This window comes from Penicillium maclennaniae (genome assembly GCF_028827695.1).
Source record: "Penicillium maclennaniae strain IBT 15551 chromosome Unknown utg000001l:1.0-3280838.0:1.0-3283122.0, whole genome shotgun sequence".
In the NCBI taxonomy this organism is placed as follows: Eukaryota; Fungi; Ascomycota; class Eurotiomycetes; order Eurotiales; family Aspergillaceae; genus Penicillium; species Penicillium maclennaniae.
Window position 1 is genome coordinate 364,967 of NW_026623213.1, and position 26,493 is coordinate 391,459.

General features: G+C 53.3%; 12 protein-coding genes across 12 annotated transcripts; 8 read left to right on the forward strand and 4 right to left on the reverse strand.

The window, feature by feature from the left end:
- Nucleotides 1–58: 58 nt before the first annotated feature.
- Nucleotides 59–1,712, reverse strand: N7477_000126 (putative MFS transporter; the record flags this gene model as incomplete). Its single annotated transcript, XM_056961789.1, has 3 exons — nt 59–979; nt 1,034–1,267; nt 1,326–1,712. Coding segments are annotated over 3 exons (1,542 nt in total), but the record flags the coding sequence as incomplete, so codon positions are not given.
- A 978-nt stretch (nt 1,713–2,690) lies between these two features.
- N7477_000127 (OSBP family protein) lies at nt 2,691–4,128 on the forward strand (the record flags this gene model as incomplete). The annotated part of the gene is made up of 4 exons (XM_056961790.1): nt 2,691–2,762; nt 2,830–3,164; nt 3,228–3,282; nt 3,346–4,128. 4 exons carry the CDS (start codon nt 2,691–2,693, stop codon nt 4,126–4,128), a joined length of 1,245 nt encoding a protein of 414 aa, XP_056826793.1.
- Nucleotides 4,129–5,311: 1,183 nt separating this feature from the next.
- Nucleotides 5,312–7,952, reverse strand: N7477_000128 (putative RNAPII degradation factor Def1; the record flags this gene model as incomplete). Its single annotated transcript, XM_056961791.1, has 4 exons — nt 5,312–6,040; nt 6,063–6,638; nt 6,694–7,583; nt 7,667–7,952. 4 exons carry the CDS (start codon nt 7,950–7,952, stop codon nt 5,312–5,314), a joined length of 2,481 nt encoding a protein of 826 aa, XP_056826794.1.
- A 582-nt stretch (nt 7,953–8,534) lies between these two features.
- On the forward strand, nt 8,535–9,764 carry N7477_000129 (uncharacterized protein; the record flags this gene model as incomplete). Its single annotated transcript, XM_056961792.1, has 1 exon — nt 8,535–9,764. One exon carries the CDS (start codon nt 8,535–8,537, stop codon nt 9,762–9,764), a length of 1,230 nt encoding a protein of 409 aa, XP_056826795.1.
- Nucleotides 9,765–10,495: 731 nt separating this feature from the next.
- Nucleotides 10,496–11,303, forward strand: N7477_000130 (uncharacterized protein; the record flags this gene model as incomplete). Its single annotated transcript, XM_056961793.1, has 2 exons — nt 10,496–10,541; nt 10,675–11,303. 2 exons carry the CDS (start codon nt 10,496–10,498, stop codon nt 11,301–11,303), a joined length of 675 nt encoding a protein of 224 aa, XP_056826796.1.
- A 446-nt stretch (nt 11,304–11,749) lies between these two features.
- Nucleotides 11,750–13,191, forward strand: lys1 (saccharopine dehydrogenase (NAD+, L-lysine-forming); the record flags this gene model as incomplete). The annotated part of the gene is made up of 6 exons (XM_056961794.1): nt 11,750–11,810; nt 11,887–11,967; nt 12,025–12,041; nt 12,105–12,548; nt 12,606–12,847; nt 12,906–13,191. 6 exons carry the CDS (start codon nt 11,750–11,752, stop codon nt 13,189–13,191), a joined length of 1,131 nt encoding a protein of 376 aa, XP_056826797.1.
- Nucleotides 13,192–14,303: 1,112 nt separating this feature from the next.
- Nucleotides 14,304–16,150, forward strand: N7477_000132 (putative ubiquitin C-terminal hydrolase; the record flags this gene model as incomplete). Its single annotated transcript, XM_056961795.1, has 2 exons — nt 14,304–15,671; nt 15,716–16,150. 2 exons carry the CDS (start codon nt 14,304–14,306, stop codon nt 16,148–16,150), a joined length of 1,803 nt encoding a protein of 600 aa, XP_056826798.1.
- Nucleotides 16,151–17,262: 1,112 nt separating this feature from the next.
- Nucleotides 17,263–18,403, forward strand: N7477_000133 (fructose-bisphosphate aldolase FBA1; the record flags this gene model as incomplete). Its single annotated transcript, XM_056961796.1, has 2 exons — nt 17,263–17,370; nt 17,429–18,403. The coding sequence occupies 2 exons, from the start codon at nt 17,263–17,265 to the stop codon at nt 18,401–18,403; spliced, it is 1,083 nt and encodes a 360-aa protein (XP_056826799.1).
- Nucleotides 18,404–19,509: 1,106 nt separating this feature from the next.
- On the forward strand, nt 19,510–22,432 carry N7477_000134 (putative DUF221 domain protein; the record flags this gene model as incomplete). Its single annotated transcript, XM_056961797.1, has 3 exons — nt 19,510–19,590; nt 19,642–22,180; nt 22,212–22,432. The coding sequence occupies 3 exons, from the start codon at nt 19,510–19,512 to the stop codon at nt 22,430–22,432; spliced, it is 2,841 nt and encodes a 946-aa protein (XP_056826800.1).
- Nucleotides 22,433–22,765: 333 nt separating this feature from the next.
- On the reverse strand, nt 22,766–23,821 carry N7477_000135 (uncharacterized protein; the record flags this gene model as incomplete). Its single annotated transcript, XM_056961798.1, has 3 exons — nt 22,766–23,093; nt 23,278–23,555; nt 23,615–23,821. Coding segments are annotated over 3 exons (486 nt in total). The 3' UTR covers nt 22,766–23,092.
- Nucleotides 23,822–24,791: 970 nt separating this feature from the next.
- N7477_000136 (uncharacterized protein) lies at nt 24,792–25,289 on the forward strand (the record flags this gene model as incomplete). The annotated part of the gene is made up of 2 exons (XM_056961799.1): nt 24,792–24,978; nt 25,054–25,289. 2 exons carry the CDS (start codon nt 24,792–24,794, stop codon nt 25,287–25,289), a joined length of 423 nt encoding a protein of 140 aa, XP_056826802.1.
- A 146-nt stretch (nt 25,290–25,435) lies between these two features.
- On the reverse strand, nt 25,436–26,407 carry N7477_000137 (putative FHA domain protein SNIP1; the record flags this gene model as incomplete). The annotated part of the gene is made up of 1 exon (XM_056961800.1): nt 25,436–26,407. The coding sequence occupies one exon, from the start codon at nt 26,405–26,407 to the stop codon at nt 25,436–25,438; it is 972 nt and encodes a 323-aa protein (XP_056826803.1).
- Nucleotides 26,408–26,493: the final 86 nt, after the last annotated feature.

Genomic DNA, 26,493 nt, shown 5'->3' on the forward strand with positions numbered 1-26,493 from the left:
ACTATTGAGGACTTCGTATCATGAAATTCATGTATCAGATCCGAAGAATGCCAAAGGCTCAAACCTCGGCTTTCTTCTCCGCGTCCTGCATGGGCCCCGCCTCACCTCTAGCAGCCGCTTTGCGCTGGTCCTTTGCATCAATTCTATCACGCCACTTATCTCCATATATAGTAGTAGCCCAGACACAAAGTCCTGCGGCTACTAAAAACACCGCACTGATGGTACTAAACCATCCAACGCCAATTACCTCCACAGCAGGAAGGACAAGTCCTGAGCCCATGGCGGCAAAAACATACCTGAACATGTAATTCCCCGCAACAACTTCCGCACTGCGACCCTTCGCTTGCATCACATCCAAACAATAGGTATTCAAACTCGGGAAGCAGAACAATTGCGCGACACCCTGCAAGAACATTGCCAGGACAGGAACCGGGATCCCACCAACAGCCTGATCAACGGTCCACCCGTAGACAAGGATACATCCCGGGATGAGAACCCCCAGAAAGACAAGGCACGACTTGAGTCGATCCTCGGGGACGCGTCTCCCGCGCTTCCGAATCCATTTTTTAACCGTGTGGTCTGCCCATCGACCGCCCATAAACGTACCAAGAAGATATCCACATCCGGGAGCGATGTAGAAGAGACCTGATTGAATCGGGCTGGTGAGATGGAACCGCGGATTCAGCACATATCGAATGGGCGTAAGTAGTGAATACTGGTTCCAGACTAGAGCACCAGCTGCAAGGCCCGCGAAGAACAGATTAGGATACGTAAAGAGGAGCACAGCGACGCGGACGGGGTTCGCACGGTGGGCGAGGAATTTTGTTTTTTGAGAGAGGCTCATTTGTGTGAGATCGGACTTGTCGACGTGAGGATATGTTTCTGGGAAGAAGAAAAAGACCAGAAGAGTGCCGCAGCCACCTAGTGCAGTCTGTAGCCAAAACACTACCCTCCAGGAGCAGAATGTGACGATCACGCCCTGGGTTTTGTGTCAGTTGGGGGGTTTGCTGTGTGTGCTGGTGATAGTACTTACGCCGATGAATGGACCGAATGCTGGACCGATCAGTGTGCCAGATAGAAACCATCCTAGTGCTGTTGCGCGAGCACGGGGCTCGTAGACATCACCAATGGCAGAGCTACCGACTACGAGAAAGGAAGTTCCTTGAAAGGCAGTGAGGATGCGAAAGATGAAATACGACGGGAGATTCGGGGCTAGCGCGGTTCCAATGCTGAAAGCGAAGAAGAGGAAGGCGCTTGCGAGGAAGATCTATAGAATTGGATCATGAGTCAATAAGCCTATTGTATAGCTTTTGGCGCCAACTGACCGGACGTCGTCCCCAGACCTGACTGAACGGGCCCCAGAATGGGGCGGAGACCCCCATGAATGCCAGATATAGGGCATTGCTGGCGTTGATTACGCTGCCGGTGGTGTTATATGTCTTTGCTACCTCCGGGATACCCGATAGAATTGAGGTTGAGGAGATAGGAGCCAGGAAAGAGCAGAATGACAGGACAAAGACAATGGCGATCTTGCGAGTCGGGGAAAAGCGCAGGTATTGTTCTGCGTCTACCTCGTGGAACTCATTGGCCACCGGCATATCATGGTGAGAGAGATGGCTCTGTACGAGATCAAGATCGTTCGTGCCCATTCCTGCGGCGATTTGGATGCTCTCGTGTGGATCGGTTCTATTGGTGTTGAGACTTCCTTGACACTAGATATGGAATGCGTCGACATAATAGTGTATACGGCACCCAATGCAATTCAACGGGCAGGCTTTGACCAAAACAGATAATGTTGTGTTTGCCTTTTGTGCGAAGTTGTTTGGTACTCGAAAGATTTGAGCGGCTTCTTTCCGGGATGCGGGACATACTCCGTGGACCACACTTCAATTGAAGAGAAAGCACCTTTAAAGAGATGAAGATACATAAATGGAATGGCAAAAGACAATGAGTCAGGAACAGAACATTGCAGACTCGGCCTTCGGCGCCAGCTCAGTTTGGCCGAGGATCAGCGCAGAGGGGTCACATCCCAACGGTAGGGAAGAACTGGCGTCCAAACAGACACTCGCATTGAATCAGAGTCCATATCGCGGGCCCTTCACGACCAATGAGACTACTCGAACGGATATGGGCTCGGGCAGAAGACCGTGGAGAAGTACACTTGAGGACTCCCAACGGTGCGGAAAAGAATCCGTGTCCGCAACTGTTGATAAAGGATGAATTGGGACCAAGCGGTCGACAGGGATTATTCTACTTAGTGCAATTCATCTCGAGCCTTTTTGTCTTACCGTCATTTCGATAGATCAAGATCAAGATCAAGATCCGGACTCCATGTCACGTTAGCCCAGATTCCCAAGATTCAGCTGGAGCTAAGCACATAGAGCGGCCATGTACCGAAGAACCAGATTCCCTAGTACCAAGTGGTCCTAAGGATGTTCGTGAAGCACGACGTTCTGACAGCTGACAGAAGCGCGCGGGCAAGGCATTATTTCCGGCCTTGCGTTGGTCGGATCCCAAAGGATGATCAACGGTGGCTGTACACAAAACCGATTTTCCCCTTTGGGCGAGATGACGTCGTCAGAATTTGACCGCCCAGCGACTTCTCTCCATCTTTATCTTCCCCACCTGTGTCGAGAAGAGTCCGAATACTTTGCCCGTTCGAGAATTTCTTTCCTTGTTTCATTTCCAACATGTCTTCCAAGAAAGATCCTTCCGGCGGTGTCCCCGCTCACAGCAAGGGCTCATGGACAAGTTTCCTCAAGGTAAGTTATTGTTAAGACGATGGCATGCGAGCACCAGTCTGGAGCCTGAAACTGACCGGGGTCCCAGTCGATTGCCTCCTTCAACGGTGATCTCTCCTCCTTGACTGCTCCTCCATTCATCCTGTCATCCACCTCTCTGACCGAATACTCGGCCTACTGGGCTGAACACCCCGCCGTCTTCGTCGCTCCCGCTAGGGAGGCCGATCCCGAAAAGCGGGCTCTTCTTGTGCTCAAGTGGTTCCTGACCACCCTGCACCAGCAGTACTGCAGCCGTAGCGAGAAGCTCGGCAGTGAGAAAAAGCCTCTGAACCCCTTTCTGGGTGAGCTGTTCATTGGCAAGTGGCAGACCGACAAGTCGGACCCCGAGCTCGGCGAGACCACCTTGGTCAGTGAGCAAGTCAGGTAGGTGATGCCCGGTATCATATGACGAGGTGAAAGTCAATTGCTAACAGGTCTTTTCTATAGTCACCACCCTCCTGCGACTGCCTACGCTATCCGAAATGAAAAGCACGGTGTCGAAGTAAGTTGATCATGGTTGCCTGGTTGGCCACCACAATGCTAACCAGCGATTTCTTAACTGCAGCTGCAAGGATACAATGCCCAGAAGGCGTCTTTCTCGAGCACCATTCAGGTGAAGCAGATCGGTCACGCCCTTTACACCCTCACCTTGCCCGGCACCCAAGAAAAGGAACGCTACCTCATCACTCTCCCCAATATGCACATCGAATCCCTGATCTACGGCACTCCCTTCGTCGAGCTGGAGAAGACCGCCAAGATCGCCAGCAGTAGTGGCTATGTTTCCAAGATCGATTTTTCCGGCAAGGGCTGGTTGAGCGGCAAGAAAAACACCTTCACGGCCTACCTTTACAAGGCCAGTGAGGGTGAGAAGCACCCTATCTACACAATCGACGGCCAATGGTCCAACACCTTCACCGTGAAGAACGCCAAGAAAGAAGAAGTCGACAAGTGGGTGGTCGCTGAGAACAAGACTACCCCGCTTACCCTTGCTCCGCTCGAACAGCAGGATGTGTACGAGTCTCGCCGCGCCTGGAAGGACGTCGCCGAGAACATTCAAAAGAGCGACATGGACGCCGTCTCTGCACACAAGTCGCGTATCGAAAATGCTCAGCGCGAGCTCCGTCGCATCGAAAAGTCTGAGGGCCGCGAATGGGAACGCCGATTCTTCAGCCGAATCGACCCCAAGGACGATGACCCCGAAGTTCAGAAGCTAGCTAGCGCTCTCGACCTGCCCTCTAATCTGGATGGCGACAAGACAGGTGGAATCTGGCGCTTCGATGCCCAGCGCGCCGCGGGTGCTCAGCCACCATATTTCAAGGTTGGTGGCGAGGGGCTCGGCCTCGAGTGAAATGGAATCTATGGCCATGCTTTGACGGCGAATCTGGAGTCTTCACTTCGTTTTGGATCGAGGCTGGTAGACCCATCATGAGTACTGACGTGTGTCTCGCCCCTTTTAAGCCAATTGTCTGCACACATAGAGTTGACTGTTTGATCTCCTTTTCTTTTTGCTCGGGATCGTGTCATGCTGCATTTCGATTGTATATAGTTCCGGGCTGAAGCGATGGCCGCTTATTCACGGTTGCGCGGTTGACTGCTACCATCTAATGATACGTTCGGTATTATTTTAATCTTTCTTTTTCGTGTTTTGCACTCTGAAATCGCCGTGTCCAGCTGTTCTAGTTTGATGCTAGTACTCCCACATTAAGAGTAGACGTAGTGATGAGGCACATGGGCTCGTGCAGCACGACGTAAGATAGGTTGAGATTCAAACATCCATCGATGAATGAACCCATAGCAAGGGGAAAAAATATTTACTTTTTCAAGAGACTTCGGAAGATAATTATGAGGCAGACAGGTCGGTCCTGGAATATCCGATTTGTATAGGTGCGTACATAACTCATCACACTTTTTAGCCAGCCCAATAACATGATAATATGAGCCGAGTTCATCACGATCTACCCCTCTTCCGAACCCACTAACATCAAGTATCGATATTGCACACGGTGGAGGACAGAATGACAGACAAGGGGCCCCCAAAACGAAACCCCATTCTTCCCACAAAATGACACACCGGACCTTGACACCGTAAGTTACCCTCAGGTAGGGTGGAGACAGGAAAACAGTAGAGAAAAAAAGAAAACCTTGGGAGAATTGGTGGATTTAATACAAACCGCATCAACAGGGAGCAGTAGTAGCAAAATGGAAAAAAAAGAATAAAAAGTAAAGTAGGGAGGAGGAAAAGCGAGAACGTTAAATGGAGGAGGAAAACACACAGACACAGTCCCAAGCCAGCCAAAGCTCCCAGAAGAGAGTAGAGATTACACAGATGTTGAGGGAAAGAAAGATGAAAAGAAATCATGGGTTTCGTCCATCAGGTCGACCGGCCGACTAGAGACATCGCCCTGGTGAGTAAGGAAGACAAAAAACGTGAACCCGGTTTCAAATCACCCGCAGATGCAACGCCATATGTGGTTGTGTGTGGCGGGGAGAATAGATGAAATATAAGTGAGCCTCCCCGACTTTATGTCACTTTAGTGGGTGTAGTTGTTGCCCCAGCCACCACGGGTGTTACCGCCGTAGTAGTTGCTGAAGCCAGCACCGTAGCCACCGTAGCCGGAGGCCTGGTGGGTCTGCGAAGCCGCACCCTGGGGGTTACCAAGACCGCCAAGGCCACCGTACTGGGGGTTCAACTGGGGATAAGCACCGAAGCCTTGCTGGCCCTGCTGGCCCTGCAGCGGGGGTAGACCTGTCTGGGCCTGAGGCTGACCAGGAACGCTGTTAGTGGCAGATCCGGGGCGGTTCTGTGCGAGAGAGGGGCTAGGGCCACCAGTCTTGGAAGCCTCGAAACCCTTGGTCTCCTCAGCGGTCACGGGGGTCTGTCCAGCGACGGGAGGGTTCTGGCCGAAGCCGGCTTGGGAGCGACCAAAGACATCAGACATGCCGGAGCTGAAGGCGTTGGTACCACTGGCGGACTGCTGGCTATCAGAGGGCTGAGCGGAGCCGGTGCGGCCGTAGACGGAGTCACGACCAGGCACGGCGCCTTGGTTGAAGCTGCCGGCGTTGGCGGGAGAAGAGTGGTCATAGAAGCCCTGGGGCTGGCCGTACATGCCACCCTTGCCGCCATAGGGGCCGTACTGCTGACCACCATAGCCGTACTGAGAGGCATGGGGCATGCCGTAGTGCTGCTGCTGCTGCTCCTGATCGTAGCGGCGAGCGTCATCATACATTCCACGGTTCCGGCCGTAGTTATGCTGGTTCATCTGCTGCATGTACGAAGCATACTGGGGGGTTGGAGTAATAGGGATAGCCGCCGTAGCCATAGGCGTGCTGGCTCTGGCCAGGCATGTGCTGAGCGGCCGGAGCAGCGGTCGCACCGGGCAGAGCCGGGTTGGGGGTGTTCTGGCCACTATTGTTGGCATCGACTGGGCCGTAGCGGCTAGGAGGCTGGGTGGTAGGAACCTGAGATTGAGCCTCACCGGCAGACACGCCGAAACCACCAGCAGCACGGGGACCAGCACCAGCATCCTGGTTCTGGCCGTAATTGCCGTAGTTGTAGTAGGGGAAACGCTGCTGGTCGGCCGCGTAGAAGGGAGAGAAGTCGCCGCCAGTGGTGGCAGTGGGCTGAGCCGGAGTCTGGTTGGCGAAAGGCTCCTGAATCTGCTGCTGAGGCTGGCTCACCTGTTGGGTGAAGGGATCGAAGGGCTTCTGAGGCTCGCCGTAGCGGGCAAAATCGGTGAAGGACTCGGCAGCGGAAGCCTGGGGAACCGGGGGCAGGCCGGGGGCAGGACGGGCAGCACCGGTCTCAGGTACACCCTGGTTGGAAGGAGGAAGGGAAGCACGAGGGGCGACAGGAGAGTGCTGAGGGGGGTTGAGCACGGGTCTCAGCCTGCTCACGGTTCTCATCAATGTCCACGGCATCACCGTTCAATCCCATGCTGCCGAACTGCACGGCGGCACGGTCAACGGCATGGTTGCCCGGCATAACGACGGCTTGCTGCTGTTCCATGACACGGCGCTGGAAGCCAGGAGCACGGGTACCTTGCTTCAAAGCACTGCTGGGGAGACCAGACGAGGTCACGCGTGAAGGAGTAGCATTGGCAGCCGCGGCGGGGTCGAAAGTACTGCCAACTGTGCTGGCAGCGGTGGCCGTAGGAGCAGGAGCAGAAACATCGGGAATTTGCTCGAGGTTGGTCTCGGTCAGGTCGTCGGCCGGGGGCTTAGCAGTGACCTGAGGAATGACAGGGGCGACAGGTTCGATGGGTTTCGCGACGGGGGTCTTCTGGACCACAGTGGGGGCGGGGACGGGTTCGGGGGCCTTCTGCTCAGTCGTGGGCTCAGCAGTCTTTTGGGATACAAGCGCAGGAGCCGCCTGAGGAGGCTTCTGTTGAGGAGGAGGCGGCGCAGGTTTGGCGAAGAGACTCGCCCATCCCTTCTTTGTGCCCTCAGGAATAACAGTGGTTTTGGGCTCGGCTGACTCTGACTCCGCTCCAGCTGTGGGCACACTTTCAACTTCCTCTGCCACCTGAGTTGTAACAGGCTCGGGTACTGCAGCAGCCACCGGAGTCTCTGTAGTACCAGCTGCCGCACGGGTTCCATTCGTATGAGTTGTGGCCCGGCCGCCGCGACCGCCACGACCCCGGTCTCCGCGGGCACGTCCACGGCCTTCAAACCCACCACGGCCACGAGCTCCTCGAGCGGAGGCTGTAATCGACTCGGTCGGGGTGCTCTGAACTTCCTTCGCCTTAGGCTTAGTCCGGTCTGCGGCCGTCTTCTTCTTGACCTCTCCCCACTGCGATACATTGCCTATATCAAACAGAACAGTCAGTAACAACGTTCAAACGATAGACTCCGGACTGGTGAATTGTGCGGAATTGATGGGAATCGACCTTCAGTGATGCGCTCAATGGCTTCCTCGAGTTCACCGTTTGAGTCCTCGAGAGCAAAAACGAGGTCTTCGTCCTTCCAGTCAGGGAATAGTTCCTTAAGAGTGGGCAAGGTGTCCGAATATTTCTTCTTCATTTCTCCAATTTCACCCTCTTCAAAAGATGAGAGGTCTGAGTTGTCAGCTGCGGATCTGCTGTTTCCACCACGGCCACCTCTGGAGCTGAAACCGCCGCGACCACCGCGAGCGGATACTCTGCCTCGTGCAGAACGGCTTTGAACTTCGGACATGGCGTCTGAGTGATGTGTGAGATAAAAGAATTCGGAATTGGGAAGGAGGTCACGATGGCGTCGCAAGGGTTGTAGTGGTGGAAGGATCTGAGGAGACTAGAGATTGGATGCACCCTCGCAGATGAGGAACAGCACCAGGACCACAGGCACGGGGCCAAGATCAGATATCCAAGGAGGACGTTTAAAGGGAGGAGAGGTTGAGGATGTGAATGGAGAAGGACTGAAAGCTCGGGAGATCCAAAGTTCTGATGTGTTGCTCCCAGTCGCAGCTAGTCTTGGCACTGCCCGGCTTTTTAGCGAGTGGCGCCTATTGGTGTTGCGGCTTGAGATCTCGCTTTCTTCTGAGATTCCTTGTACTCTACTGACCGATAGAGGCTGCGTTGCGTCTACTACTATCTCATCGAGGCTGGCCCTCTTCTACCCTCTCACTCTTCTCCGTCTTGCCTGGGTGCCCTTCCTCTGTGCGCGGTCTGCTCGTCATTAACTTTGGGCCGCTATTTCCTCACCGCCCACCCCTCGCGGCGATCTCCCATCTGCAGTCAATGTCTCTTTGGGTTCCCCAGGACTCACCGACATCACAGTATGAAGGGCAGCTCAATATTTCAGTTTAAAGGATGGCCCAAAATCCATCAGCCGCTGCCGCGTACTCCGCGTGAATCCCAGCAACTCCTCAACGCTCTCACCTCCTCCTTTCGCCGTCAGCTCGATCATGCATACCCGGCATCCCATGTCTCCAGCCAGAAAGGGGATCGACAGCCCTTGAATCCCGAGTCTTCGGCCCATGCAACGGATCAGCATTTGCATAACATTCTGGACAACCCATTGTTTCGACTTGTGCCTCGAAAACTCCCGCCGGTTGATCGCAACGCACTGCCGAACGATGAGAAGACACGAATGACAGAAACCCCCATGGTCGTGTTTGATGAGCTCGTAGCGTCGGGCTCAGTCACTGTGCCAGCCGCTGTCGCTTGTTTAAAATCCCAACTCCTCCTTGCGCGATCTCCTGATGACCGCGGAGTCAGTGAAGCCATGAAAGCCTCAAAAGCCGCTTCCAAAGTGACCAATTGGTTTCGGACTACGGATGATGCCACTAGGCTGGCATCCTTGCAATCGCGGGCCTTTACAAGCGCTGTGGCCAAATTTATGGCTGCTGAGGGCCTTCATAGCACTACCGCCTTGGATTGGCTGCGTCTGTTAATAAGTCAAGAAGTGCACGCCAGACAGGCTTTCACTCACCTCGTTGAAGATTTCCTCGATGCCGAAGTTCGATATGGGCGTGGCTTTGGCTCGGCTTTGGAGTTCTACTTGCAGGTGTGCAAGCTGTGCATTGCGTCTCCCCAAGCTAACGGATCCGCCCGATCACTGCTGGTGGCAGCAGGTGCTCAACTTAGCCGGGTGGCCTTGGATCAGAAGCCATCCATTGGAGATGTCTCAATTGGCCTTTATGAACATTACATGGATGTGATCGCTACCTTCACTTCAAATCGGTCACTTCTCTTTAGCGCCGTGGCAGTCTGTCATCCCACTCAGCCCGACCCACGACCTTTTATTCGCTTCGTGGAAAATTGCACGCCGAGCAAGTTTCAGAAATATAGTGCAGTCAGGCGGGATGCCTTCCTTCGCATTGGCTGTGATGCTCTGCGTATACTCATGGTCGAACGGGATGACTACCGCAGTGCCACCAAATTGGCTCAGCAGATGCAGAGCCTATTTCCTGATACGAAAAAATCTACTGTGACTGACAAATCACGCAACCCCGCCTCGCTGGATGAGGACTATCTAGTCAGTCGTTTGGACTTAAACCTGACTTGATCGGCTACCTACTTCGCAACGTTATGAATTTCCATCCATATATGGCTTTGACTGCAAGGTCTGGAAGACGCCAGATCATGCTTGCCTTTAATCGCATGTAATGAGACATCGAACCCACATCTCTCATACAGTCCCCTCTCCCGGGTTCCTCATGTATGGACTTCTCGGGACTCCTTCCTTGCGTTGCCACCTTCACCTCGGGAATGCGAAGGGTTATTTCACCCGGGGACGATCAGTTCACATCTGACCGGAGCAGTGTGGTGCAATGACGAAGATTGAAGCAGGTACTCCGCACCATTTTCTCCACTTTCATTGCGCCATCCGGATAATTATGTCCTCCAAAAGGCTTCTTCGGGGTGCTCAGGTAATCGGCGCTAGACTGCAATCAGCCTGGAAATGCATAGAAGATAGGAACAAGGGTCGGAGGGGCTCATTTTGTGGGATTTCTTTGCATGCATTGGCTGTTGTGCGACAAGAACGGGCGTCGCAGGGGCGAATCGACCCAGTCGTGATGAGATGAAACGGGCTAGCGTCACCCGCTGCTCTTAGTAAACGTCACTGCGCAACCTCACTTCGCACCCTTAGCCATACCAATCGACTTTATTGCGGCTACACATTTCTTCTGTAAACCATCATCCTAGCCATTTCTCTTCTCGCAAACTCTTCGCGATCCTACTTTGAGACTTCCTTCTTCGCAGAAGCACGTGCCAGCCTTGACATCATCTATCCACATGGCCAGCGAAAGCTTTCCCACCAAGGGCGCGTCCCCAGCTCCAGGTATTTATTTCTATGGTAAATCAAGCCTCTTCCGGGGCAATTGGTTGGGGTTACTGAAACCTAGCTGCTTACTCCGAAAGGGCGCTGGCATGTCCGTCGCATGAGACTCTATGTGCTGACTAATCAATAACAGTCACGGCCCCGGTCGGCAACGAGCAGGCACAGCCAATTCATAGTGTTGTGAACACATCTCACACAGACACCGAGCCTGTCGCTGTCGAAAAGGCAAAAGCTGCCGCACACACTGGTAGCTCTGAGGCGCCCAGGGAACCCGCGGCTGCGCAGCCGCCCGTCGCAGATCACCCTCTTGGCGGTGTCGCAGCCTCAGAAGCCAAAGGTTCAGCGGAAACAACCGGTGCTTTTCCAACAGAAGAAAAGAATCATGCATCAGAACAAGAAGAGTCAAAGCCCGCGCCAGAGCCAAGGATCGGCGAGAAGCGTGATATTGACTCAACGGCAGCTCCTGTGACGGCTCCTGTCTCAGCTCGTATATCCGGCGACAAAGATGAGCTTGTCATGGAGAACCCAAATGAGCCTGATATTAAAAGGCAAAAGATCGGATCTGAGCCTGTCGACGAACCCGCTCAGGAACCTAACAAGGATACCAATGGCTTCGCGCCTGCTCCAGCCACTGATAACACCAATGGAGAGCCGAAGAAGGCTGCACGACCAAAGAAGGAAAAGGTCAAAGATGCAGTGAAGAAGGTGATTCCAGGCGATGGAATCGGCAGCCGGACTCGCAGCAGAACCAAGCCGACTTGATTTACATGCACGATCAATAACGATTTGCTGTGCGAATTCGGCACCTATCATATTGAAATCAGCTGTCTATTTCTCCGTCTTTACCAGCCGTGTCTCGATGGTTTGGGACAGCTGGGATGAACATCTGTGGAGCTAGTCTATTCAGTATGAAACAATCCAAAAGCGCCCCTCAAATCCCACAAAGATAGTCTGCTCCCTGTGTAAGATTATGTACTCGTTAGCCGTCCACTATACTTGACCATTAAACCACGAGCCAAAGATCCTGCCCCAAATCGGGAACTATGTTGGGAAGCGCCGCCGATGATCGGGGCTGACTCACATCTTCGGGACGGAACAACTCACCCCGCTATCGTCGGGGAGTGTGTGTGCCCGCCGATAAAGCGCGATTTAATTGACCTGCCCCTCTACTTACTCCTCTGATACTTTCAATTGCTCAATTTTTCACAATGTCGTCCCAAAAGATTTGGCTGCGCGCCGAGACTAAGCCCGCTGAGGCTCGGTCTGCCCGTGAGTGCCCTGCCTACTGTCCATGGCAATTGTATTAGACCCGGGGTTTGAGATTACTCACAATTTGACTCTACAGTCACCCCCACCACCTGCAAGGCATTGATGGATGCCGGATACGATGTTACTGTTGAGCGCTCTACACAACGTATCTTTGACGGTATGTGCTCGATATGCTCACCATTTGCCACGCGGAACCTTTATTAACTTGGGACAGACGAGGAATTTGCCAAGGTTAGCTCTTACTCCATCGCCTTATCCCTTCCAGTGCAGAGTCCTGAACTCTCAAAAATATAGATCGGTGCACGTCTCGTCGAGGAGGGATCTTGGGTCAAAGATGCGCCTAAGGATGCTGTCATTCTGGGTCTCAAGGAGCTCCCCGAGGATGACTTTCCCCTCGAGCACGTCCACGTCACATTCGCCCACTGTTACAAGCAACAAGGTGGTTGGGAGCAGGTTCTGAGCCGCTGGCCCCGTGGAAAGGGTCTTCTGCTAGACCTTGAGTTCCTCACTGATGACGTTGGCCGCCGTGTTGCCGCATTTGGTTTCTCCGCTGGTTACGCCGGTGCTGCCCTGGCCGTCAAGAACTGGGCTTGGCAATTGACTCATCCCAATGGTGAGGCTCTGCCCGGTGAAGTGCCCTACGCCAACCAGGACCTCTTGATTCAATCTGTCTCAGAGGCTGTTGAGGCTGGCAAGAAGGTTGCCGGTCATTACCCCAAGATTCTGGTCATTGGAGCTGTGAGTCAATTCTTAGCCTTGGAAGCGTATTTATCGCCAATTCTAACAATGGCGTAGCTGGGACGTTGCGGCAAGGGTGCTGTGCAGCTGGCCAAGGATGTTGGCATTCCCGAGTCCAACATCATTCAGTGGGATATGGCCGAGACCAAGAAGGGTGGTCCCTTCAAGGAGATTGTCGAATCCGACATCTTCGTTAACTGCATTTACTTGTCGGCTCCCATCCCCAAGTTCGTGACTGTCGAATCCCTCTCCACCTCGGACCGCAAGCTGTCCGTTGTCTGCGATGTCAGCGCTGACACGTAAGTATCACCCGCAACACACGAGCCGTACATGGCGACTAATCCTTGTCCTCTATAGCACCAATCCCAACAACCCCGTCCCCGTCTACGACATCACAACCACCTTCGACAAGCCCACCGTCCCCGTGACTCTTCCCGCTGGCTTCCAAAACCCTGCCCTCAGTGTTATCAGCATTGATCACCTGCCGTCTCTGATGCCGCGTGAGAGCTCTGAACAGTTCAGTGAGGCTCTGTTGCCCAGCCTCCTCCAGCTGAAGGATCGCCAAACCGCGCGGGTGTGGAAGCAGGCCGAGGACCTGTTCAACGAGAAGGTGGCTACTTTGCCCGAGTCATTGCGCGCTTAGATAATGGGTATGAGGAACAATGACTTGATGGAAAATCGATAGAATATGCCGCTGGATTTGGAACAGGAAACACAAAAGCAAAAGTCGTGTGCTGTGTAGTATATTTCGGGACCCTGCTCTCGATGATTTGCTGGAGACAGATTTCGTTGACATCACTTGTCCAATCTTGTATATCTCCCTTATTTCTCGTATGCCTCTTGACCGGCAAGTAATCAGCCTTCATCCCTAGTGATGAACATCACAACTGGTAATGTCCAGGTGCGTACCTTCAATTGTGTTATTCAGAGGTCACTCATGCTCCTCTAGGGTCTATGTGAAACCCCAAAAGGCTAGCAGAAGCTACGACAGAGATCTGATTCACTTTAGCCAGTAAATTTTGCATGTCCTGTTGAGATCGTTCAAGGCTTTATTCTCTAAGATGTTTTGCTACCGGGTTTTTGGAGCAAAGGTACCAAGATTCTGCCTCGCTGATGATCTGACATGTAGGCAGGATACACAGGGCGCGGACCCCTCCTCTGGGACGCGAGAAATTTTCCCCTAGAACATCATCTCAAAACCCTCCCAGGCTACAGAAATTCTACCCAGATTTCTTCCACGGCTCTGGCGACTTCAAGCCCCATGCGGGGTATAGCTATATGGCGGACATCCGAAGCGTCCGTCACACGGAAATGGTCGGGCTGAGCGTGAGCCAAGGAGAATGCAACGACAACCTATCGGCATACCCAATCGCCTTCCACAAAACATGCAGGCTAGAGATCCAGCGGCATCGGATTGAGCCGATCGTGAGATCCGGAGTTTACCCTAAAGGGTGCCTAAGAACCGGATTGTGTTGCGACACCCCGTCTTCTCCGCAAATGATCCCTTCGGTCCACTCTCCGTCCCTCTTCCCCAGCCGAACCCGCCAAGGCCAGCACAATTCTTCCCTCCATAGCAGACACCGCAGCTTACAGGTCTCTTCGCCTGCCCTGATCTTGATCACTTCCCTGGCGTTCACCTTGCCTTTGTCGCAGCCAATCTGAGGATGGGGCGATGAAATCTCGGAATTGACCTCGATACCTACCGCCCACGCCACGATCTCCAGAGAACTCCCTCTACCTCTATAACGCGCCTTGATGCAAGAGAGACCGACCACGGTCGCTGCATATGCGGCAGGAGCCTCGCTCGCCGCAGTCGCGCTATTCTACGTATTCGGTCCTAACTACACGATCGACGGCGATGAGTCCAACGACAGCAACCGCAAAAAGAGCATTGTGGGCCTGTCGAACCTAGCCAATGACTGCTTCATTAACTCGGTGTTGCAGGCACTGGCTGGTCTGGGTGATCTGCGGGTCTATCTGATCCGTGAGCTGCACCGCCGCGAATTAGATGGACCGGGGGTTTACCACGCGGTCCCGGGCCCGAACGAGCTCTCGCGCGGCCAGCGGCCAGACAAGGAGAGGGAGTTACAGCAAGGGCTAATTACAAGGGCGTTGAAAGAAATGCTGGATCGGCTGAATGAGCGCCCCATCTACAAGAAGACTATTTCGGCGCGCGAATTCATCCAGGCGCTAGAGTTGGCGTTTCGCACGCGCATCAGTCGGAATCAGCAGGACGCGCAGGAATTCTTACAAATTGTGTTGGAAAGGCTATGTGACGAGTACCATGCGGGGGTACGAGCGAGACAGCGGGCCATTGCACTCGACAGCGCGTCTGCTAGCTCCGCCGAAATGGGAGCTGTACCTGAAAGCCATTCGGAGGTGGAAGTGCGCATTGATGATGGATCCGAGAATGGATTGCCGGCTATTATTGACACCAAGTTTCACGGAATTGACGACGAGCCAGGATTTCCATTTGAAGGGAAGTTGGAATCTCAGATCGTGTGTCAGTTTTGCCACTACGAGTACAAACCGAATCAGACGGCCTTTGTCAACCTAACGTTGCAAGTGCCCCAAAAGAGCTCTACGACGCTCAACAACTGTTTCGATGGACTGTTGAAGACAGAGTATATCGAAGACTTCCGCTGTGACCGCTGTCGGTTGATGCACGCCGTTGAAATCAAGAAGACGGAGCGAGCTCGGGCACGTTCAAAGAGCGAGCAGGAGCGGTTGGATCAAGAGATCACGCGCATCGGAAAAGCCATAAGTACGGATCCTGAGAGTGAGCTCGAAGGGATTGTTCTACCACCGTCAGACCTTGTACCCAAGCGGCGAATTGCACGGCATATGCGCATCGTTTCATTCCCGAAGGTCATTGCAATTCATCTGTCACGGTCGATTTTCGATCGTAGCAGTTCCACCAAGAATGCGGCCAAGGTATCGTTCCCAGAACGATTGCCTCTAGGAGGCATTCTGAACCAGATCTGGTATAAATTGCTTGCCATTGTCTGCCACAAGGGTAGTCACCACAGCGGCCACTACGAATCCTTCCGACGCAACCATCTGTACGCCCCATTCTCGACCCCCGAAGCCTTCAGCTCCTACGCACAGAGCCGCGTGAACAGTGTCAGCCCTTCAGCTGCACCAAGCCCGCGATTGGCACCGCGCAGCAGCCCCGACCTCGACACGGGTGGGAGCAGCAGCATCTCCACCGCGACCTCGACCACCTCGCTCTCGGGCGCCTCGCCAATTTCTCAACGCACGCCTTCCCTATCGCGTCCCTCTTTCCAGAGCAGCCATTCCCATTCCCGCTCCTCGACCCCCCAACCTACCGATTCCGACAGCAACAGCTCGACTTCCGACAAGGGTCGATTCAGTACCTCGTCTGGCCCGCGCGCTTCCCGAACCATTCCCCGCTCGTCCACCGAGACGGCGGGGTAAGTTCGCGACTTCGACGTCGTCGCAAGCCGAACGATCGCTGGTGGCGCATCTCAGACGAGAAGATCAAAGAATGCAAGACCTCGGACGTGTTGGGCATGCAAAAGGAAGTCTACTTGCTGTTCTACGAGATTGAGCGACCCGACAGCAGCCCCCGCGGTGGCTGAAGGGCGCCTCTGAGGTGATATAGAGTCTGTAGCGGTCACTTCTGTTATTCCTGTAGAAAATCATAACCCGCATATAAATAAATTCAATGTATGGTACGAGCAGGGGCGTGCGGCAATAGAGATTATAAGGTGCGATCATAGTTCGAATACTGTGAATCTAGTAATCATGAACCTGATTGATCGACATGCCGGGGCCAGGCCGGGACCACAATTCACTGGGGCAATTGCTAGGCTTGATGTCAGGACAGACCCAGCCCGGATCGCTGAGCTCCAGCAGAGTGTGCCTTAACCGGATTGTCGAAGGGTCTAGTGGAGCTACCCAGCAGGTCACAATCGCTGGATAGAACCGGATTGACACGTTGCACTTGGGTAGGTTGGGTACTGTAGGACTGATTGCCAACGTGCAGCGAGTTACCAATGCGGCCCCGTAAAGCGTCGAAGTGCGGCGAACGGCCTCGAATCGCCTTGGGATTCCTCGGTTCCCCGCCAGCGACGAACAAATTACGGAGTCGACGGAGCCGCGAGGGATCAATTCTTTGCAGCTGCCGACGTCCTCATTCAAGCTTCAAGCTTGACGTCTTATGATCTAGATACGATATGATTGAGATGGTATAGGCCCCCCGGATAGAAATTCCAGATGTTGGCAACTTCCCTTGCTCGCTCCTTTCCAGCTGCACCGAGCCCCGCGGCGGGGCAGCAGAGGTTATACAGTCACGAAGCCCGAAGCCGAACGGCCACGCAGATCGGGTCCAATGCGGAGAGACCCGGGAGAGCGCAGAGTTGGGAAGGAGATATAAAATGAATCCCTAACCACTTTCGATGATCTCATTTTCCCAGAGTTTCGCCTGAAATCACCGTGACCTCAACCCGCGCCTTACTGGTTGTCCGACGTCTCCACCACCCGGTGAGTGCACTGCAAGTCTTCACCGATGACGCTTCTGCCCCTCCACCCCAAACAGCTCCGCTGCTCTTTTGCCCCTCCTTATTTAACTCCCGCTTTCGTCGTCTCGGTAAAGCATTTTGCTTTTAATACTTCTACCATTAAACTGACCTCTCTTCCTCCTTTCTTCCCGACCAGAATCTAAAAACACATCTCTATTCTTACTATCACCATGGGTGTTCTTGAGAAGCTTAGCCGCAAGACCGGTGTCATCGTCGGTGACGATGTTCTCCGTCTCTTCGAGTACGCTCAGGAGAAGCAGTTCGCTATTCCCGCTATTGTATGTTTCTGGCTCTTCTCCTCCTTTCCCCGAACCGCTCCAGCTAACCACCTGACAGAATGTCACTTCCTCCTCCACTGTCGTCGCCGCCCTCGAGGCTGCTCGCGACCAGAAGTGCCCTATCGTCCTGCAGATGTCCCAGGGTGGTGCCGCTTTCTTCGCCGGTAAGGGTGTGAGCAATGACGGCCAGGCCGCCTCCATTGCTGGTGCCGTTGCTGCTGCCCACTACATCCGCAGCGTGGCTCCCGTCTACGGTATCCCCGTCATCCTTCACACCGACCACTGCGCCAAGAAGCTCCTGCCCTGGCTCGATGGCATGATGGATGCTGATGAGGCCTACTTCAAGCTCCACGGCGAGCCCCTCTTCTCCTCTCACATGATTGATCTCTCCGAGGAGGAGGTCGACTACAACATCAACACCACCGCCGCCTACCTCAAGCGCGCTGCCCCCATGAAGCAGTGGCTCGAGATGGAGATTGGTATCACCGGTGGTGAGGAGGACGGTGTTAACAACGAGGACGTTGACAACAACTCCCTCTACACCCAGCCCGAGGACATCCTCGCCATCCACAACGCCCTCTCCAAGATCTCCCCCTACTTCTCCATTGCCGCTGGCTTCGGTAATGTCCACGGTGTCTACAAGCCCGGCAACGTCAAGCTCCACCCCGAGCTTCTGTCCAAGCACCAGAAGTACGTCAAGGAGCAGACCCAGTCCCCCAAGGACAAGCCCGTCTTCTTCGTCTTCCACGGTGGCTCCGGCTCCTCCAAGGAGGAGTACAAGGAGGCCATCAGCTATGGTGTCGTTAAGGTCAACGTCGACACTGACATGCAGTACGCCTACCTGAGCGGTGTCCGTGACTACATCCAGAGCAAGAAGGACTACCTCCAGTCCATGGTTGGCAACCCCGATGGTGCCGACAAGCCCAACAAGAAGTTCTTCGACCCCCGCGTCTGGGTACGTGAGGGTGAGAAGACCATGAGCAAGCGCACCCAGGTCGCTCTCGAGGACTTCAACACCTCCGGCCAGTTGTAATCTGCCGGGTGATTGTTTCTCCTCTTTCTGATACTGTCATACTTCCAAGCCGAAAAATAGGTTGGGCGCGCCCGGGGATGTGGCGTACCGGTTGTATGTAGCGATGAATCTCGACACGTTGTAATGAAACGTCTATATCCATTTGCTGAAAAAAAAAAGAATGCATTTAAAATTTCCTAAGGCCGATTGCACAATCAATTTGGATGGATCCGTAACTCTGTACCTGAGGTAATCGCGATGAGTTTTACTCTGAGATCGATATGCGGCAGCTATGGCTTGCGCTAAGTCGCACCTTGCTGGTGGCGGAGTCCATATGACCCGATCATTTTCTCCATTCGCCGGGAGGACTGTAAGTCGACGAGGAATGTATAGCTAGATAGAAGATTCGATACTACCATGTCGCGCAGGTGCAATGGCAGTAGCAAACTCGTGCGAATCCGAACGGGACTCCATCTCGTGTACAGACCATGTGACGCAATCAGGAGGGGCAGTAGGTGCCTTGCAGCCTTAAGACTATGGTGTGACTTCGATGGTACCTGAGGCATCTATTCCTGAAATTCTTCAAACCTCTAACGTGCTGATCCAAAACATCCTCACCCTAGTAGGAACTAGGGAAGGTGTGGACGGTGGAACAAAGACTAATTTCCAAAAGTGTGTCAATGTGACCGGAGTTTTATCTGAACCAAAGACACCCGATGTTCCAGATTGTCTCCCCATCGGGCGCATGATTGGTCTCCCATAAGTTACAGGACGCCGGTCTGCCAATTATACCAGGTACAACGGGGCAGATGGAGAACCAAACGTGTTGCAACGCCACCAGGAACACAGAGTTGGCTGATTATGTATGTGCCTTTGACAGTTGACGCACTTCGTGAAAAGTCAACTCCCACGCAGATCGGCAAGGCCGCGATTACCTTCTAATAATAAACCACGTCTGGACCCTCGGTGCCTGTCAGAATCCACTTTTCTCTCATTCTCAAGCCTTTGTCTCACTTGGCACGTTATTTTTCCAGTCCCTTTTCCATCTCTACACCCCACAGTTCGTCACGTCTTTTTCTACGCCTCATGCCGACTCATCTCTCGTTCATCTTGTGATTCAACCGGACATGGATCCGCGCAGCTTGCAGCTCCGCAACGAGGGAACTGATCAGTTCCTCAAGCTTATCGCGGATCCCTTTCAATCTGCTGTGTGTCAAGCTTCTCTTCAAAGACCCTTCAGAAGCTGACAGTTCGTCCAGTTTACAGTGAGCGCTCTGTGGGCCTCCCTGGGCACTTCCATCGGTATATCCATCCTCCTCACCGCAACGTTCTCCCTCTTTCGTCCCCGTCACTCGCTCGTCTATGCCCCAAAGGTCAAGCATGCAGATCAACAACACGCTCCGCCCCCAGTGGGCAAGGGCTTCTTCGCCTGGATCAAGCCCGTCATCAAAACCCGCGAGGCACATTTGGTCGATACTGTGGGCTTGGACGCGGCCATTTTCCTGCGCTTCACGAAGATGCTGCGCAACATCTTTATCTTCATCAGTATCATTGGCTGTCTGGTCATGATCCCAGTCAACATCGCCGAAAGTCAAAATAACGATGATACTTCGGCCTTGTCCGCACTCACGACCATGACGCCTCTTTACGTTAATGCCAAGGCTATTTGGAGTCAAGTCGCGTGCGCCTGGGCCTTTGATGCCATCATTGCATTTTTCCTCTGGCGAAATTACCGCGCGGTGCGAACGCTGCGGAGACAGTACTATCAGAGCAGTGATTATCAGCGAAGTCTGCATGCGCGGACTCTCATGATTACCGACATTCCCCAGCCAGACCGGTCCGACGATGGTATTCTGCGAATCACCGACGAAGTCAACACGACCGCCACCCTCCCCCGCGCTGCTATCGGACGCAATGTCAGGGATTTGCCCAGAATCATCAAAGAGCACGAGGAGCATGTGCGGCAATTGGAGTCGGTACTCGCAAAGTATCTCAAACGCCCGAACCAACTGCCTGCAAAACGGCCAATGATGCGCCCACCCCGAAGTCAGCGCAACAAGCACCCCGATGGAAAGGTGGACACCATCGATTACCTGACAGTGCGCATCCGCGTACTGGAGGAGGAAATCAAGCATGGTCGGGCGTCCATCGACCGAAGAAACGCTATGCCTTATGGATTTGCAAGCTGGGAGAACATACAGCATGCCCACGCCGTGGCGTGGACTGCGCGCCGGAAACATCCAAAGGGCACTACGATTGCTCTCGCTCCGCGCCCTAGTGATCTCATTTGGGAGAATCTGCCTCTTTCCAAGCAATCTCGCAAATGGAAGCGATTCATTAACACTCTCTGGGTCACCCTGCTGACTGTGGTATGGATTGTTCCTAACGCGCTCATCGCTGTCTTCCTGGCCAACTTGAACAACTTGGGTAAAGTCTGGCCCAGGTTCATGACTTCGCTTGTGGCCCATCCCGACATCTGGGCTGCGGTGCAGGGTATTGCTTCTCCGGCCGTCACCTCGCTCGTGTACCTTCTGCTTCCAATCATCTTCCGACGTCTATCTGTTCAGGCTGGTAGTAAGACCAAAACTTCTCGAGAACGTCATGTCTTGGGCCAGTTGTATGCCTTTTTTGTCTTCAACAATCTGATTGTCTTCTCGCTCTTCTCTGCTGCGTGGACTTTCGTGTCGAGCGTGATTGATAAGACTAACCACAACGAGAATGCTTGGCAGGCCATCGTGGACAGTCAGCTCTACACTCAGCTGATGAGTGCTCTGTGCACGATTTCGCCTTTTTGGATCACTTGGCTCCTTCAGCGGAACCTCAGTGCTGCCATTGACCTGGTACAGATGGTCACCTTGGCTTGGGTCTGGTTTGCCAAGACCTTCCTCTCGCCTACTCCTCGACAGTCTATCGAGTGGACAGCACCTCCACCGTTCGATTACGCCAGTTACTACAACTACTTCCTCTACTACGCTACAGTTGCCTTGTGCTTTGCCACCCTGCAGCCCATCGTGCTTCCAGTGACTGCTCTGTACTTCGGTATTGACGCCATACTGAAGAAGTACATGCTGATGTATGTCTTTGTGACGAAGAATGAGTCTGCTGGTGCTTTCTGGCGTGTTTTGTTCAACCGTATGATCTTCGCGACCATTCTTGCCAACGTCATTGTTGCTCTGGTTGCCAAGGCGAAAGGCAATTGGACACTGGTGTTCTGCGTCATTCCACTGCCGTTCCTGATGCTGGGTTTCAAGTGGTATTGCTCGAGGACGTTCGATGCTGACATCGACTATTACAACCGTGCCGATCTTTCTGATGCCGAAGCTCTTGGCGTCTCCAATTCTGGCAAGAAGGCTGCCGACCGGCTGAGCTCCAAGTTCGGCCACCCGGCCCTCTACAAGAAACTCATGACTCCTATGGTACACGCCAAGGCCGCAGAGGCATTAAAGCAGATCTACCAGGGCCGTCTTGACCACAGCGACATGGCAGGCGAGTACTCAGACATTGCCATGGACCCCATGTCGGCCTCCCAGCCTGGCAAGGCCGAGCCTGCACCGTTCGAAGTCGTCCCGGAAAACCACCTCGACTTTTCCTACTTCAAGAACCGCGCCGACTTCCGCGATGAGTTTGGCGGAGGAATCTACGGCCGCCCGGAAGATCTCATGACCGAGCGCTCGCATACACCTCGCAGCCACCTAGGCGGCGAATGGTCACCGAGCTCATCTCGAGCCTCGTCTCCCGCCCCATCCCTTCCCTCAATGTCTGGCCTCAAGATGCACGAAGGCCACATAGACCCCCTACGTCGACCCCGATGCCCGCCTCATCCACCCAGCCTTCCGCGTCCCTATCTCAAGAGAAAACAGCAATGGCCCCATCGGAAATGGTCTCTACCAGCCCGACGAAGCCGAGACCGGACTTTTGAGCTCCGCTCAAGTTCCCGCACATACAGACCCGACTCCACTCGGACGCTGGAATACCGGTGGATACGGACCTGTCGAGCAGGACGAGGATCCATACAATACCTCGTACGAGCACTACCGGACCCCGCGGTAGGCTTCATCTCCTTGAGATCTTGTGCATATACATATTGTTATTTTTTCGGTACGGCGACTCTGCTTTTGGGATTGCGGGGCGGATACGAGATCACGATTATTTGGAGTTTTGAATCCTTTGCATCGAGCAGCACTTTGGATGTAGACCTTTTTATTCGACACTGTATAAAAACATTCATAAATTCTGAACATTCAAACATTGAGCATTGGAAGATATATAATTTTGGTTACTCGCTTATTGTATTGATTCTCTAGATATTACCATCGAAAGGCTTCTGAGTATATCGCTAACTTTTCATGTCGTGATCACTTTTGCTGATCATTCGATGTCCCTTCACCCCGATTGGCCTAGCCCAACGGCATCAGAATACCTTGGAATTTCGGATCGATCATCAAACAGTACATATTCCGGAGGCCACGATGCGTGTTCAGTGTCATTCGGGAACTGGGGCGTATGGACAGCTGATATATCGTCGACTGGAGTTATGGACTCTGGTTGCGGGTCATGGACATGGTCATCGTACAGAGGAAGCGGAACGAATGGCTCCTCGGCTACATCTTCGACGTCGGATCCCAGTATAGAATCGCCGAACCGGGTCGGGGCGAAATACAAGTATATCGGGATGGATACTCGGATCTGGTTGAAGTGAGAACGGGATCTTCTAGAATGGGATCCTGGCAAGTGTTATCTGCAGATATATACGCCCAATTGAAGTATGTCTCTCTGTATAGTTGATGCGGATTTCTACTCTGAGATCGTGGGAGATGCGGATCACGCTGGTGATTGCACTTTGGAGACAAGTCTTGGTAGATCGAGGTAGATGTACGGCCCTTGAAACATTGTACCAGTTTGCATCATCCGATGAAATTTCCATTTCACGCCAAGCTGGCGGTGTGAATTGATCTTTGAGCACCGTGCGAGATCGCTTGCTGCAGGCGGTCTGGATGGTGTCTTTCTTGTTCGTATGAGTCTCAACAAGCGATATTTTAATGAGAGCGAGATGTAGCTCTTTCATAAGAGGAGTGAATTGGAATTGGATGGGAAGGACATTGCCAAGTTCGATGGTATAGTTCGGGATGCCGACACTGTACATGATCCTTCCAGTCCATATGTTCTGAATGCTCTATTCGATGTTAGGACAACAGTCGATCTGTTTTCATGTTGTGCGGAGACATCGTTTACCGTGGGTTCAGGGATCAGTAGTGTCGTGCATATTCTGTATACCTTCAGGGGTTTCCAGATATCGGTGATGTCGTCTTTGTCGCCAATTATCTGTCCTCTCAAATGATATCTAATGTAACTGTCGTCGAGTCCTTCCGCTACAACACCAGCAAACGTGGCTTTTTCATCTGAGCTGGTATGATCATCCTTGCCGTCTGTGAGTCTCATGATAGTCAATTAAATGCTGGCCGAGTTCTCTCATATGCCATCTGTCCGTGGTACCTTTTCGTCAACCGCCGCCATCTCCATCCCATTCTTGTCATCCTTTTCGCGTACCTCCTCGCTATGGCCCCCAATTCTCTATTGGTTTCTGGTTTCTAAATCAGAGGGGCGTGAAAGCGCCCGTAGGGATCCAGAGATTCTACTACATCGCATTTCCGACGGGCCTGTGTATCACATCTGGCGTGTACTACTTGTCATGCTTGGCTTCCTCTCCTGTCGGTATTGAGAAGTATGCTGGCTGGAAAGAGCCCAAGGATTACTTAGATGAATCTGATCTCGTGAGAGAAAATGGGGGTTGGATTTGGAAGTGGACACTGCCGTCATTGAGAAAGGCGCTATGGCTGCTTATAAAGAAGTATAAAAACAACTCATGTAGACTGTCATGGCTTACATATGATTCTCTGAACCCTGTTGAAATAGTTCTAAAATTAATTGTGTTCTTCCAACTATGGAAAGACTTTCCTTGCAGTATAGCTTGTTTAGGTCTTTCCGCGAACTGCCTAGTGGCGGCATATAGCTCCACTGCCGCATCAATTTCATGACGACTCGATCTCAAGGGTGATTTGGAGTGACGAGCTTGGAACCGTATTGATGATTGGTACCATTCCAGCCAAGCGTGAAAGCAAGGAAAAGACAAAGCCACCGGAAACGACAAGTGGGAAAGGGAGGGTTGTGACCGTGTATCGACGTAACGTATGCGATGCCGGTGACGTCAGTGATCCAAGAATCGACCTCAAGCAGGGCCAAGGATTCCCCCTATAAAGAAGAGCTAGGGGCAAAGTAGCAAGCTGCTTAATTCTATCAATATTTTATTTGAACATTGAACATTGTGACCATCGTGCATTACTTGGCTCTCATTTAGACCAAAAATCCCACAATTCCACACTCCACTAGCCGCCACTTCATCACTATCATCATGTCCGCCGCACGCTTTGCTCCCATCGTCAGGTCGCGCGTGGCCACTGCCCCCCGATTTGTGGCATTCCGATCCATCTCCTCCACTCCCAACTACCAGAAAAGCCCCGTCGATGCGGCCAAGGATACTCTGAAGAAGGCCGATGAGGTGGTCTCCAACGCAGCTGTCAAGGGTATCAACAAAGGCGGTATGTTCAATGCCTTGCGGCAACTTTTGTAGTCCACGACATGAAGACAATCGCTAACGAGACTTTTCCATTCAGAGAACGCCGCCCACAAGATTAAGGAAGCAGTCGGATCCACAAGTGAGGCTGCCAAGTCTCAGGCCGACTCCATGAAGGGCGAGGCACAGAAGCAGGCTGGCAAGGCCCAGGGTGAGGCAGAGCATCTCGCTGGCAAGATGCAGGGCAAGGGAGAGGAGACACTGGGTGAGATGAAAGGCAAGGCTGAGGAAGCCAAGGGCAAGGCCGAAGAGGCTAAGCGCAAGCACCTCGGCTGAACATGTCGTGTCTGATTGAATTCCCCTGTCTCCGATATCCGTAACAATAACACTTTGCATTGCTACATTGTAATAACACGTTCGGTTTCCCATTGAGTTTTGCATGTAGAATTGAGTAGCTTCGTTGCTGATAAAGGATAGTCTGCTCAGGCTGGCGGCAGCATGAGGACGTACTCGCGAGTACTCAATCCAAAACGGATCACGTCCTTGTCCATTACCTCCATATAACGACCTGCCGGAGCAGCTTCACCATTGACAGTGGAGCCATTGGCACTTTCCAGGTCAATCAGATATGGCTTGACCTTGCCGATCCGGTCGCCGTATTCGTTGCGCTTCTCCACGTAGCGGAACTGGATAGCGGCATGCTGCTTGGAGCAGCTGGGGTGATCAAGCGGGAAATCTACGACCAAGCGTTCACGACCGACCAGCCAGCAGCTGCGTTCACTCAACTCAACCATTTCGAGCAATTCTTCTCCTTTGAAGACATACATACGCCAGGCTTCTTTCGCTGGTGGTTTGCGCGCCTCCGGGGGCTCATGATATTTGAGCACAATTCCTTGCCCGTCATCGGTATGAATAGTATTGCTTTCAGCGGCAAGTCGGCCTGTGTTTTTAAAGTTGGCCTTTTCTTTTTCTGGGAGAGGCGCATCAGATGTCTGCGTCACCTCATTCGAGAAGGCGTCGTTTTGTGAAGGGAGTGGACCGCGTCGCTGCAATGCCTTGGGGCTCGGTGATCGTTTAGGTGAATGAGATCGTCGTCGTGGGCTCCCATGTCTTCTGGATGACCGGTCACCGTCCCGATCACGGTCGCGGTCGTCACGGTGTCGGTGGCTGCGATGTCTGCGCCTTCGGCGATCCTCGTCCGCAGAGCTTGAAGATCGCTCCCGGCGCTCTCGAGGTCGTCGATCTCGATCTCGATCTCTTCGTCCACTGTCTCTTTCATATGGGCTGCGAGAAGAGCGACGTCTTGGGCTATCCCGGCGTGAGCTTCGCCGGTCGTCATCACGGCGGCGTGAGCGGCGGTCCTCGCGGTGGTCTCGTCGTCGATCGCGGCTCCGATCCGAGGATTGTGAGGGGGAGCGTCGCTCCCTTTTGGTCTCGACGTCGGATCCGGCCATTTTTGGGAGGGACAAATTCCACGGGCGCAGCTACGATCGGAGCTCGAATCGGGGAATCGCAGAAGCTTGATAGCACGTGACCCGCC